General features: G+C 33.4%; 1 protein-coding gene across 1 annotated transcript; it reads right to left on the bottom strand.

Annotated features, from left to right (window-relative positions):
• Positions 1-11,132: 11,132 nt before the first annotated feature.
• Positions 11,133-11,585, bottom strand: LOC108376981 (uncharacterized; the record flags this gene model as incomplete). The annotated part of the gene is made up of 1 exon (XM_017633243.1): positions 11,133-11,585. A coding segment is annotated over one exon (369 nt), but the record flags the coding sequence as incomplete, so codon positions are not given.
• Between the last annotated feature and the right edge of the window lie 2,304 nt (positions 11,586-13,889).

Here is a 13,889-nt window from a genome sequence, read left to right as displayed (position 1 = left end):
ATTAAAGACGAAAGGGTATAGAGAGAGACGCAGAGACTTAATCTGGGAACTATTTTGGGATTTTAGAAATTTTCGGGAATAATCCATATTTTTATCGGTTTTGTTATCGATATTTTTATCGATTTTGTTATAGATATTTTTATCGAATTGTTATCGATTTTGTAATCGATATTTTTAACTATACTTTAATATGTTGTATCGATTTTGTTATCGATACTTAGCGATTTTGTTGTCGAAATTTATCGATTATGTTATAGACTTTTTTATCGATATTTATCGATTTGGTTATCAATATTTATCGATTTTGTTATCGATAATTATCGATTTTTTATCGATATTTATTGATTTTGTTATCAATATTTATCGATTTTGTTATCGATATTTATCGATTTGGTAATCGATGTTTACCGATTTTGTTATCGATATTAATCGATTTTGCTATCGATATTTGTCGATTTTGTTATCGATTTTCTAATCGATTTTGCTACGAATGGTATTACCGATTTATCTATCTATCGGTTTTGTTATCGATATTTTTTTGGACGTTATTATCGATTTTGTTATCGAAGGAGGATAAAGATAAAAATGAATATTTATAATGGAAAAACAGAATAACATGAATGTTAATAAAACGAACAGGGGTAGAGGTAGGGATCTAGATAGAAAAAAGAGAAAAAATATAACCTTAAGCAAAAGCAGATGTGTGTATGTATACATTGGTTATGAGACAAAATAGATAAGTAACGTAAGTTTCACTTCTCTAGTGTGGCCCAGGCGCACTTACTTTTTTTGAGAATTTTCTTTGCTTTAGCTTTTGCAGTTTTTTGTATAACACTGTAGAACAGAAAAAAACTAGAGTACGCATACGTCAGGTTTGATGGCTGCTGGCCATATGAACAAAGCCTCATACTCAGTTTTACTAGATCAATTCGTGTTCTCGAGAAAAAAAATTCGATGTTCCAAAAATCTGAGTATGGCGGCCAAATTTGGAAAACTCATCGTTTATTGGTTTATATTTGCTTTGTGTGCTATTTTCAGCAAATTTAGGTAAAAAACGATAGATTTTGAAAATTTGGAGAATAAGATTTGGCCGCTATACTGATTTTTTGGTTCCTGAAAACTTGTTTTCTCGAGCTATCAAACCTGATATATGCACACTCTAGGTTTTTTTTGTGTTCCACAGTGTAACAAATGCAATTTACCAAAACTGTATTTTATTTTATTTCACAAGAAATTCATGCTTATATGGAAAAAATGCAAATACCGCTATGCTTTTTAGCCGTTTGAAACGTGCACTTCATTAGACTAAAATTAAATTAGCTACAAAACTGCACACTCGAAAGATTTTTAGAAGTTCTAAATAAAATGTTGAAAATTTTTTTATGAATTTTTTGTGAATTTTATATAGAATATGAAACTTTGATTTATATGGTTTATATTATAGAATAAACTATATTTTCGCAAATAATGTATGCAAAAAAATTTCATGAAAATAATTGTAAATATTATATTAGAACAAGCTGTACACTTTCATTTGTCGCCTAGGGTATTTCCACACAGCTTTTGTGTTTACATTAAACGTAAATCAATTTAAATAAATTAATTAGCGCCATAAAACTCACATAAATACAAAATAAATTGGTTCATTAGCAAATAATACATATTAGCAATGGAAATTGTATCAGTTCTGTGACTTTCTTGTGCTGCGGCTACTATTAAAACAACACTATTATGGCGGTACTCATTTGATTGCGGCTTCCGTGTGTGTGTCAATAGTTGTCGAGCCAACCACTTAACGCTGATCGCAGACGCCGCAAAAACTGCAAGAGCTTAACTGTTTTTTTAAGCGTTGATTCAGCGCGAATATGACGATTCTTTTTGGAAAAAAGTGTGTATCACTTTTTAGTTAATATTTAGTTTTTCAATTATTTTCCATACATTTAATTGAGTTAATATCTCTCAGTTAACCACAAATGAGCTCAGCGGATGCATGCATACACACACACACTTGTTTTTGTATTGCAAGCACTAAAAATTCCATACCTTTTGTGCACCGCTGCGACTCACCACTACTAAATATTTGTTTGCTTAAATTTTTGTCGCCTCAAACAAATTAATCTAATTTGATTGGCATAACTTTCCACAAATATTTATGCGTTCAAAGCGTCATCAACAAGCCAGAACTGAAAACGCTTAGTCAACGCTTGCACATTTCCGTATTGGCGTTTAAGTGGCGCTCGCGTCAGTTCTCTTACTGGTACTTTTGAGTAAGTTAATACTTATGTACTTCACTGCGAGTGTTCATACACTAAAAATATAAAACAAAACATTTCCAAATTAATATTAATTATTTTGTACAAAGCTGAATAAACTTAAAAATGCTAAAAAATTGCAAAATAAATTCCTGTAGACTTAATGTCTAGTTTTTATTAGCATTTATTAGCGTTATCTCTTTGTTTTTATGTTTATATTTTTCTAATTTAAATATCGCGATGTTTATACAATTTACATAAATTAAAGTCAGCTTGATTTCGTCAACTTTTTGTTGACGTCAAAAGATATTTTTCGCTATTGATTATCGATTTTGGGCAACATTTTTTTTTTAAATCATTCCAAGCCAACACTACTAAGCAGTACTAAGTAAATAAAAGCACTAACTTATTTGCTTTAAAATTTCAGTTTTGTACAAAGTTAACGCTTATTCGCCTGAAAACTTAGTGTATTTAAAAAAAAAAAGAATAAATCCACACCAAATGACTTTCAAAAATTACACAGATTTTTTTTTCATGTTTCCTATACTTATTCATTATCTGTTTGTTTGTATTAAATAAATAAATACTTGGCGCCTTAATTTTTGTTAGAAATTTGGCCGACTTTGTCCTCCTCTACAATTTTCCGGATGTTTGTCATTGCTGTCGCCTGGAGCGATTCATCCCTGCTCTTAGGAAAAAACTGTTTTTGCATATTTTTTTGCTTTCTTTTTGGTGGCGTTCCGTACAGGGTGCAAACTTAGGTCCTACCGGCATGCCGCTATTATAATGAACAAAAGGGCTTTTTAAAAAAATCTCTCTCAACTCCAAACTTACATTGAAAGCCCACCCTTTTATGATCAGGAATTACAAACTGGTGGTTAGTTGCCGACTAATAACAAAAATAAAAAAAATAAAAAGGAAAACGCTTCTTCTTATAGCGTTCCGAGTGTATTTCTGTCATAAAACAACAGATTCTCAAAACTTAAAAAACTCCTATAAAGAACAGCATCTCAACAGCAAAAAAGAAAAAATAGAAAAGAATTAGAATATGTATGACAAATATCTGTTGATGACAAAAATACTTATGCATTTTCAGCGAAATAATAATGGTAACCCAAAAAGGGTGAGTAGCACAATAAAAACGCAGAAACGGAGCTTAGTCATTACGTATGTACATATGAAGCAAAAATGGTGTGAAAAAGTGAATCATATACATATGTAGTTAGAGCGCCAGCGGAAATTGATAGCTTTATTAAGGTTACTACTATATCTGCATGCAAATACATACATACATGTGTACGATGTTACACAGATGCACAGTTATGAGTGTAAAACTGGTTGCAAATGGCGCTACGTTTCACTTCCAAATGGAAATTTACGCCACCAAATGTGTTAATTGTGATTCTAACGAAACATACATCGTACATAAATACATATTTACATACTTATACATATATTTATTTGAAAATTCTCATATACATCGACTGAGAAAAAAAGGCTAGTTTCGACCACTAAATATTAGTTGCAAAATTTGGACAATATTTGGAAACTACTACCATGGTTTTGTAATTGCAACTAATTATATTAAAGCTTGTGATATTCATCTAGGTTGAACCAAACTTTAATTTAGTGAAGGTGTTGTCGCATGCCGATGACACAGACATAATCGGTTGAAACAAGCGTTACGTCGGTTCTGCCTTCTCGTCGTACAAAAATCACACTCATCTTGCCTGTGCTTGTTAGTATGGCGCGGAGGCATGTGCCATGAAAGGCGCCTCTTGGAGTTTTCGAGAGAAAGATTCTGCGGAAGATTTACGTGCCTTTCCGCGTTGACGATGCCGAATACCGCAGACTATTTAACGATGAGCTATGATGAATAACAGGACTTACATATTTTGACTTGATTTGGAGCATGCAAAGAAGCACATATGTTTGTATGGGTTAATACATACATACCCATGTATGTAGTTATGTACGCATGTATGTATATTAAATATTTTTCCATTGCAGCTGCTTTGTTTTTGAACTTCCAGGCGCTAATTTGATTAAATTAGTGCCATCAAGTAAACAAACTTTATGAATATAAATATTTGCAATAAAAAAACTTACCGGTGAAATCTCTGACGAGTAAATAAGCTTTGTGTCTTCTCTTTACAAAATTTCTTTTGTAATAAAGTAATGATTTTCTCCGACAAATAGTTTATTAACTGCAAACAATTGAAAAAAGATACTTCTATGTGAGTTCAAAATTTCTGGAATTTTTTTTTCGAGATTTTCGAATATCATGACGAAATAAAAAAATAGGTGTCTTCTTTTTTTCGATAAAGAATGTAAAAATATATATTTCACACCCAAAAAAAAATATTGAGGTGTTAATATTGTATGGAATGACCCATATACATACATCTAGTCAAAGGATTAAGCTTAAATTTAAAATAAACATTTCGGTTTAATATATGCACTTTTTTGTAAATTTGGAGAAGGATTTTGCGCAAAAATACTGTGGATAGCGAAACCGGAGTTGGACTAATGAAGCTATTCTAATATTCTATTCTAGAGCGGCCGAAGGCCATCAACGCGGTAAAGAGTTTTGCGCAAAAATACTGCGGATGGGCTTACACGAGTTGAATTTTTCTTTCCAAAAATGCTAATTTTACCGCATTTTGAAATGGACCCCGAGTGCCTGTAAAAGAGACAAGGAGGCTAAGGAAGACTTTTCTTAAAGTTTTTACTCCGCTCTGCTCTTTCTAATGAGCTTTAGGTGACACACCCCTTCCCCCTCCACTCCTCACCAAAAAATCATTGTATAAATAACCGAACATTTCCCACGCACAACATTAAATCCTCTGATGTATTGTTTGGTTGCTATTAATGTGGCAAAGTAGCTCATGGTTTTGTACAATTTATGACATTCCAAAAACTTATTTTTTGTTACAAATTTTGAAATGAAACCTTCTTTTTGTATCATGGTGTTTCGTTTTACTTTGCTTATCGAAAATTGTGTGGCACTACAATTGCTAGGGAAAATATTCTACGGGTAAAATGTTTCATTTTGGTTTTGAAAATACACATTTTTGGCGTTATTTTTTTTTAATTTCATTTGTAAAAACGAACACAGCATTTGCTATTTTATATGAAGTAAAATCATATCAAAAAGTTTTGTTTTAAAATTTCTTTTAAAAACTTGCGTTTTACCCGCATAATTTTCTCAGTGTGTACATTAGGGTGATCCAAAAACAGTAAACTCGGAATTGTAATGCCCTCACCCCCTAGGATTGTTCTATATCGAAAAAAGTATACCCCTATTTTTTTATTTTGAAATCAAAATATATTTAGAGGTCGCTCAAAGCGCTCAAAGTTTTCCATGTATTTTTATATGGGAAAAAACAACTTTTCGTAGAAATGGTATAGAATTCTTGAAAACCAATATTTTTCGATCGGAAAACTCTGGTTCTCTTCAGGAGACTTTCAGTAATAAGACCCAATTGTTTATTTAACCATTTTTTAATACTAACGATTTTTTATTGGTCTCCCATTGAATTTTTCGGGGTTTTTGTGGGTTTTTGGCGGACCTATAAATTAAAGTTGCGATGAAAAAATGGTTAAATAAAAATTTTAGTATTATTATTGGGAATCTGCTGCAGACAAATTGAGTTCTCTCATAGAAAAATATTGATTTTTAAGAATTCTGTACCATTTCTACGAAAAGTGTTATTTTCACCATATAAAAATACATGGAAAACTTTGAGCGCTTTGAGCGACCTCTAAATATTTTTTGATTTCAAAACAAAAAAATAGGGGTATACTTTTTTTCGATATAGAACAATCCTAGGGGGTGAGAGCATAAAAATTCCGACTTTACTTTTCCACGTGTATTTTTGGACCACCCTAGTGTACATAGTATGCGAATGCTGAAAAGTGAATGTGCAAATTCCCACTTATAGTACAATACGGAAGTAGCTCCGGGAGAAGACCTCCGACTCGAACATCCTTAGACGAGAGTTCCAATCGCAGTGGTGGCAGTTGCTAGTTTTCAGATTTAATAAATAAAAATTGTTGCGTGCCACTTAAAACTATCCAAAAATCGAATCCTGAACTTTTTTCTCATAAAAACTTATAGTCACAGATCCGTGCAGAACTGAGTCAGTTCCGAATTGGTTCAGAAATTCTGCAGAGTGGGGCATTGCCCCTTCGTAGTCCCTTTTTTAAGTTATCTTGACGCGAATTTTAAACCAGTTTGAATAGCTGCTGGGTAGAAGAGCGGTTGTCCGAGCACACATGCATACATTTTTCATATGGGCCTTAACTGCTGCTGTACATTATCGAAAGCAGTAGTCTTCTAGGCGAGTTAGACGTTATTTAAAAGCCAAGAAATACGCTCAAAATTATAGCATGGCTGTAGGCGCTTGTTCAGCAATAAAAATGCGCGTACGTTTGTTATACTTCAAGAATAAAGTTCTAGTTTAAATGTCAACATGTACATAATAAATTCAATTAGGAGATTAAAATATCTCTCACGTGCAAATATTTACTTACATACGTATGTATTTACTTTCGATAAATATGTTTGAGGCCTATGTGTAAATATTTTTTTCACGTTTTCAGCTGCAAATATTTAGTTTAAGAATATTTGCTAGCACTTCCTATAGATCTATTACACTTGGCGCTCATTGTCAGACCGAAGTAATATATAACAAAATATTTGTATGTCGTAAACTTAATAAATCAAAGCAAATACGCATAGCTACATACATCTCACGCATATCTGGTGTACATATGTATGTATGTAACATGTATGTATGTAAATATTATTTCACTAACTAATGATGGTGCTAATAAACTCGTGCCTAACAGAGTAAACACTTTCAGTTTCTACAGCGAAAACTGGGCAAGGCTAGTGTAAACTTATACTTTTCTGCCAGAATGAATTGAAAATAATACTAAGAAATCTCTATTTAGTGCACCCGGTTTAAGCAGCACCCAACTTCCGGTTTCCACTAGGTATCCTCTGCGTAGCAACCGAACATCCGTTTGGAAGCGAGCTAATGCGAGAAGACAAACCCCTAGAAATAGGTTGAGTGCAGAGCTTGGGACGAGCCGCAAAAAAAACTACCAATGAAAAGCCCTAAATTGCCCCTTCCTTTAACGACGACTGTCTAAAAAGGACTGCGCTTTGAGGTCATGTTCCTGGAAAGTCCGGACTCTCACTGGAAAAGGCAGAAACTGTCATAAACCAGTTCCACAGAAAGACTAAGGGTGACATTACCGACATAATGTATAAGGCCTTGCGGCGTCTATTGCAGCTGCCATGTAAAGTAGCGCAAATTCGGTGTCGGATTTGTTGTGGGAAAGAGACTCCATCGCTGAGTACTGTCGTTCACCCCTCACCGCGTCGCCATGGTAGGCAAGGAAAGAATTTTTCGTCCCACCGTCGATCGAAAAACGAAAATCCAAATCGATCACGATGTGATAGACGAAAAGCACGCTTACAGTGCTTTGGATGTAGGTACACACACTCCGAGGACCAAACATCCAGCTTTCGAATGCTCCGGACACAGTAAGTATAGATGCTGATGCACAAAGAAGGAGGGTAATGGGCGATTTTTTTGGGTTTGGCCCAAACCGCCAGATCCTTGTAGTGCTAAACCTATACATCTATACATATAACAAAATTGTAACAGGCCGATATCTGTACATAAAAAATATGAATGAAAAGTTTATATGGGGGGTCTTAATTAGAGCAACAGAAGCCAAATCAACAATTTTTGTCTGTCTGTCTATCTGTCTGTCTGTTTGTATGTTTGTACAGGCATCACTCGAAAACTAATGCATGGAATCGAATGCAGATTTCACCGGAGTATTGCTTGAGGTCTAACTTAAAATATAGGGGAAAAAATAGAGAGTTGCCCCCTACTTAAAAATTTCAGTTGAATAAATTGATAAAATAAACTGAATATTGAAATATGGCTTTCAAAAAAAAAAAAAAGGTTGAAGATGGCTTACAGCCGAAAAAAGTTTTGTGGAAGGTTGCCACGTGTTTGACAATTTTAATTGAATTTAATAAATTAGAAAAATTAAGCATTGCAATATGGGTATCAAACTAGAGAGGTTTAGAAAAATGTATGCCGAAAATATTGTTCAGGGGTTGCCACCTGTTTGAACAATTGTATTCATTTTAATTGATCAAATAAATTAAATATTACAGAACGGGTGTTAAACTAAAGAGGCTTAAGAAAGTTTTCTGTCGACAATATGTATCTTTGAATCGGGTTGCGACCTATTTGCAAAATTTAATTCATTTAAAATAATTAGCTAAGTACTGAATTAGTACACCTTAGAACAGAGATGGGCAAAGTGACTCCCAGGAGCCTTTTGCACTAAGAAGCCGGCTTGGCACATTTAGGTGGTAGATGAGGGGTAACACCAAGAGCCAGCATGAAGGGGGAAGAAGATCTTATTCTAATTTCTTGTACTCCGATTCTCATTACTAATATATATGATGCTTTTAATGTATTTTTTACACCCCTTTTACCCCGGGAACTGATTTAAATAGCTCTTGCGTAGCACTTGCTGGCTCTTTGATGGCTTTAAGAGCCAAAAATCTGCCCATCCCTGCTTTATAAGAAAGTTTGCAATATGTAGACTCGAGTTATAAGAATACAAATTAAATTTCCAGGAGAAAACCAATACTATACTTACTTTCTAAATGCCGTCGAAAATATATTAACTAACATCCACATTTATAGAAAATAGAGAATGCTTAATACATCGAAAATTCGTTTGAAAATCTCCCTTCATAAAGCTGTTTAAATATGTTTTATTCTTTATGAATGGGGCCATAAGAATATTGGGAGGGAGTAACAACACAAAAGTAATTTTAAGGCTCAGTGAAGCACGCCAGGCATTTGCTAGCTTAATTTAAAAAATGCACAACAAAATTATTGAACACGAATTTTACCTCAATCCACCACAGCTCCCTCCAAATCACCTAACTACAACTCACCTCAATTGAACTCACTTACTTCAATTCACTCACCTTTACTCAACTCAATTCGATTCAACTCATCCCAAGTCAACTCAACTTACCTTAACTTTCCTGAACTTCACTTAATTTTGGTGTTTGGATTTCAAGCGCTCGGCGAACACTAGTATTAAGAAAATTGTTTGCTGGGCATACCAGAATTTCATCATAGAATTTTTCTAACTAACTTACAATGTATGTATGTACACAGCTGTNTCAACTCAATTCGACACAACTCATCCCAAGTCAACTCAACTTACCTTAACTTTCCTGAACTTCACTTAATTTTGGTGTTTGGATTTCAAGCGCTCGGCGAACACTAGTATTAAGAAAATTGTTTGCTGGGCATACCAGAATTTCATCATAGAATTTTTCTAACTAACTTACAATGTATGTATGTACACAGCTGTTAACACATTGCGAAGTGCTAATTTGACTTCAAGTTAAGTCGAACTTAAGATGCCAAAAAATGTTCGCTCTAGTTACTAATCGCTATAGTAAATTGAGGAAAAGAATCTATGCGTAACTTAAGAATTTTGGTCGATAGAGGAAAAAAATATATGCATACACTGCAGTGCAAATAAAGATAAGTAAAAAAGTATTTATACTTTTTAAGCAAAAGTAAAATCATTTTATTTTCAGTAGACGTTTTTATTAAAAGATTTCAAAAAATGTAATTCAAAAAATATACCTATATATATATATATATATATATGTACTTATTAACAATACACTTCTAAAAACATAAAGGCACAAATCAATTTTATATCATATTAACTTAACACAATCAGGTGCATTAGCGCTTAAAAATAAATATTTTTTTAAAGACAAACATACAGCTAAAGTAAAACTAAGTGCAAGCGTACTTTCCGCGAGTTTAAATAAATAAAAAATATTTGCAAAATGGCTAACAATTTTTATCAGTCTATCATCTCAAAGTGCCAGTCACATACGGCAGCCATCCAAAATAGAATTAAATACACACCAATGCCATCAAACATTTCATTCACCTTCTTTTTTTTTTTTTTGAATGGACATTGCACCCACCTCGACTGCTGACACTTTCTCTTTCCTTACGCTCCATTTTATTCTCCGTCTTTCCGCTCCTTCACGTTTTTTCTCTTTAACCAAACAAATTTGGCACAAACAACTTCTTGCGCTTGGCATGTGTACGCTTGTAATTCACCAGCTGTGCTGCATCCACCGTCGAACTATCACCACTATTGGTAGTTACTGTATCTACACGCCNTTTTTTTTTTTTTTGAATGGACATTGCACCCACCTCGACTGCTGACACTTTCTCTTTCCTTACGCTCCATTTTATTCTCCCTCTTTCCCGCTCCTTCACTTTTTTTTCTCTTTAACCAAACAAATTTGGCACAAACAACTTCTTGCGCTTGGCATGTGTACGCTTGTAATTCACCAGCTGTGCTGCATCCACCGTCGAACTATCACCACTATTGGTAGTTACTGTATCTACACGCCTATTGCCATAGATGACTGATTCCGGTACAGCANTATATATATATATATGTACTTATTAACAATACACTTCTAAAAACATAAAGGCACAAATCAATTTTATATCATATTAACTTAACACAATCAGGTGCATTAGCGCTTAAAAATAAATATTTTTTTAAAGACAAACATACAGCTAAAGTAAAACTAAGTGCAAGCGTACTTTCCGCGAGTTTAAATAAATAAAAAATATTTGCAAAATGGCTAACAATTTTTATCAGTCTATCATCTCAAAGTGCCAGTCACATACGGCAGCCATCCAAAATAGAATTAAATACACACCAATGCCATCAAACATTTCATTCACCTTCTTTTTTTTTTTTTTGAATGGACATTGCACCCACCTCGACTGCTGACACTTTCTCTTTCCTTACGCTCCATTTTATTCTCCCTCTTTCCCGCTCCTTCACTTTTTTTTCTCTTTAACCAAACAAATTTGGCACAAACAACTTCTTGCGCTTGGCATGTGTACGCTTGTAATTCACCAGCTGTGCTGCATCCACCGTCGAACTATCACCACTATTGGTAGTTACTGTATCTACACGCCTATTGCCATAGATGACTGATTCCGGTACAGCAGTGATAAAGCCATCTTCGACGTAGTAGTAGCCGCGCCGCAAGCGACTGAGATGATAATCGGTTATCGGTTTTTGATACGGTACTATATAATCACGATCGATAGTATCAACATAACCATCCAGCAATGTCAATGTAGGTTTGGCATTCACGCTAGCGATGTAGTTGCCAGTGCAAATAAGCAAAATGAGTGGGAAGCAGAGTGTGCATTGGTGCTGAAATGATACAAAACAAATTGTGGTATTTAGATTTTTTTGTTATTGTAAAATAGTAGCATAATTATGTATGTATATGAAATTTGCATGCATGGAATTATTAAGAGTGAAGTTATAATTTTTTGTTTTGAAGATTCTCTTTGGGCAAACTACTATTGCTTTTATTTTTTTTTTAAGTGACACATTATTTTTCGCATTATTTCGCAAATTTAGTTTGCCTTGATAATTGTTGGAAAAAAGTATAATAGTATTTAGTATATATAAAGTATATAGTATTTGGCAACGTAGTTAATACTGTGGAAGATTTCCGATAACCTCTATAGAGGACTTGCCATATTGTGAATATGATGGATATTTCAGGTATAAGCTACTCTGCTGATAAGGCCCAACTATTATGCTCGATAACACTTTGTACGCTATATTGAGAAGATTCATTCCGCGGTGGTTCGCGCAGCTCGTTGAATCACCCTTCTCATAGGCAAAGCACACTCAAATTTTAGTTCTGTCCATATTTTGGACATAAGCCTACTCCACGTCAACGTACTTGAAGAAAAAAGCCGTTAGCCTATCCTACCCATCGTCATTAAGTATGGTTTCAGTTTAAGCCTCCTCTCAGTCGCTTGGTTTTTGCCCATCAAACTGGAGGAGAGTTGTAGGATTTTTTTAAGGGACTTGGAAATATGAAAAATATGATAAATTTTAAATTTATTGTTTAAAAAATTCAGTGCAATGTAGAAAAAAGCAATAAATATGGGCTGCAAATTAAAGAGGAAATTCTGTAGAATTAAAACTGAAGATGCTCTTTTAAAATTTCATACTTGAATATTCTTGAAATTTTTCAATATTTATTTTTGAAAATTAAATATATTTTATCGATAGACTGTGGACGTTTATGTAGAAAATGAAGCCTAAAAATACGTACCACTTAAGTATAAGCAAAATAAATAAATTTATATACATTTTATTTGTTGTTGTTATTTATGGCCTTATAACAATTATATTTTGTTGCTTTTCCATAATAGTTTTTCATTAAAAATGGCCTCAAGCTCAATAAATATTGTTGAATATACATTTTGTTTATATGTAGTTATAGGGTACATATTTTTAGGCTTCCTTTTTTGTAGTTATAGGGTACATATTTTTAGGCTTCGTTTTTTGCATAAACAACCGCAGTCTAGTTATCGACTAACATCAACTCGACAACATCCTTCAATTTCGCGCTGCTAACTGTTTTGGCTTAAAAATGCAAATTAATTAAAAGAACATTTTCGAAACCTATTCTTCCTTTTGAACCAAAAATTAATTAATTTTTTTAATTATAAAGATTTTTTTTTTTAATTGCACTGATTTTTTTTAAATAAGTTTTGGAATTAAACATAGCTTTGAAATTACAAAGTCCTTTAAAAAATCCTAACGTCAGAGGGATAAACCAAAAATGTATGTAGCTCATAGTTTCGTAAGTATATTGTCTGCTTGGTGTGTTTTAAAATTTTTGTTTTTGTTTTGTCACTCGCTGGAGTATGGGATAAAAACAAAGAGATTTTTTGCTTTATAGATAAATAGCCGAATTTTTTCCAAAAATTATTTTTAGCATATTCCTCGATATTACTTTAGCTTTTTTTCGTATAGTGCGCAGAATTTTTTTTTCGTTAGACAATTTTTTAAACGGTCTAAGCACATGACATTGACTGTAAAATATATAAAATTTCCATGAGGTGCTAAACAATCGCTCTGTGCTACAAATTTCGCCGTGTCCTTAGCTCACCTTTAACTCCATTTTGCAACTCCAGTTAGAATGTCTGTGGTAATTGAACAAAAGCAAGTTGCGTTGTTAACTTTTACACTCCAAAATTAGCCAAAGGATTACAATTTTTGATCCAGTTTTTTATGCACTATTTTTAACATTCGTTTTCACAGTGTATGCCTTATACTACGTACATACGTACATATGTACATATAACTTATTTTTTCACTATTTTGCGAAATATTTTTCTTTTCGCTTAAAGAATATTCTGAAATGTTTTCCGTTCTTTAACTCAAGGTTATTATGCTTTGATAGTCAATTGTGTTCTGCTTATAATCTTGTTAAAATACATTTGCTTTATATACCCAATTCCTACTCAAATTTGCATGCGAGTACATGATAAGCGAAATGAACACACACACACACACACACACACACAGTGCAATAAGAAAAACGAAAGCGCTAAAACAGGAGGGGCGGAAATATGTACAATAGAAATAAGTACTCGCACATTTGTACTAGATGCCACATTAACATACATAAATACCTCTACATACATA

The sequence above is a fragment of the Rhagoletis zephyria genome, unplaced genomic scaffold, assembly GCF_001687245.7.
Source record: "Rhagoletis zephyria isolate East Lansing unplaced genomic scaffold, Rhagoletis_zephyria_1.1 Rzeph_scaffold_11286, whole genome shotgun sequence".
Taxonomy (NCBI): Eukaryota; Metazoa; Arthropoda; class Insecta; order Diptera; family Tephritidae; genus Rhagoletis; species Rhagoletis zephyria.
The sequence above is the reverse complement of the archived record's forward strand: the minus strand, read 5'-3'. Positions and strand labels throughout refer to the sequence as shown.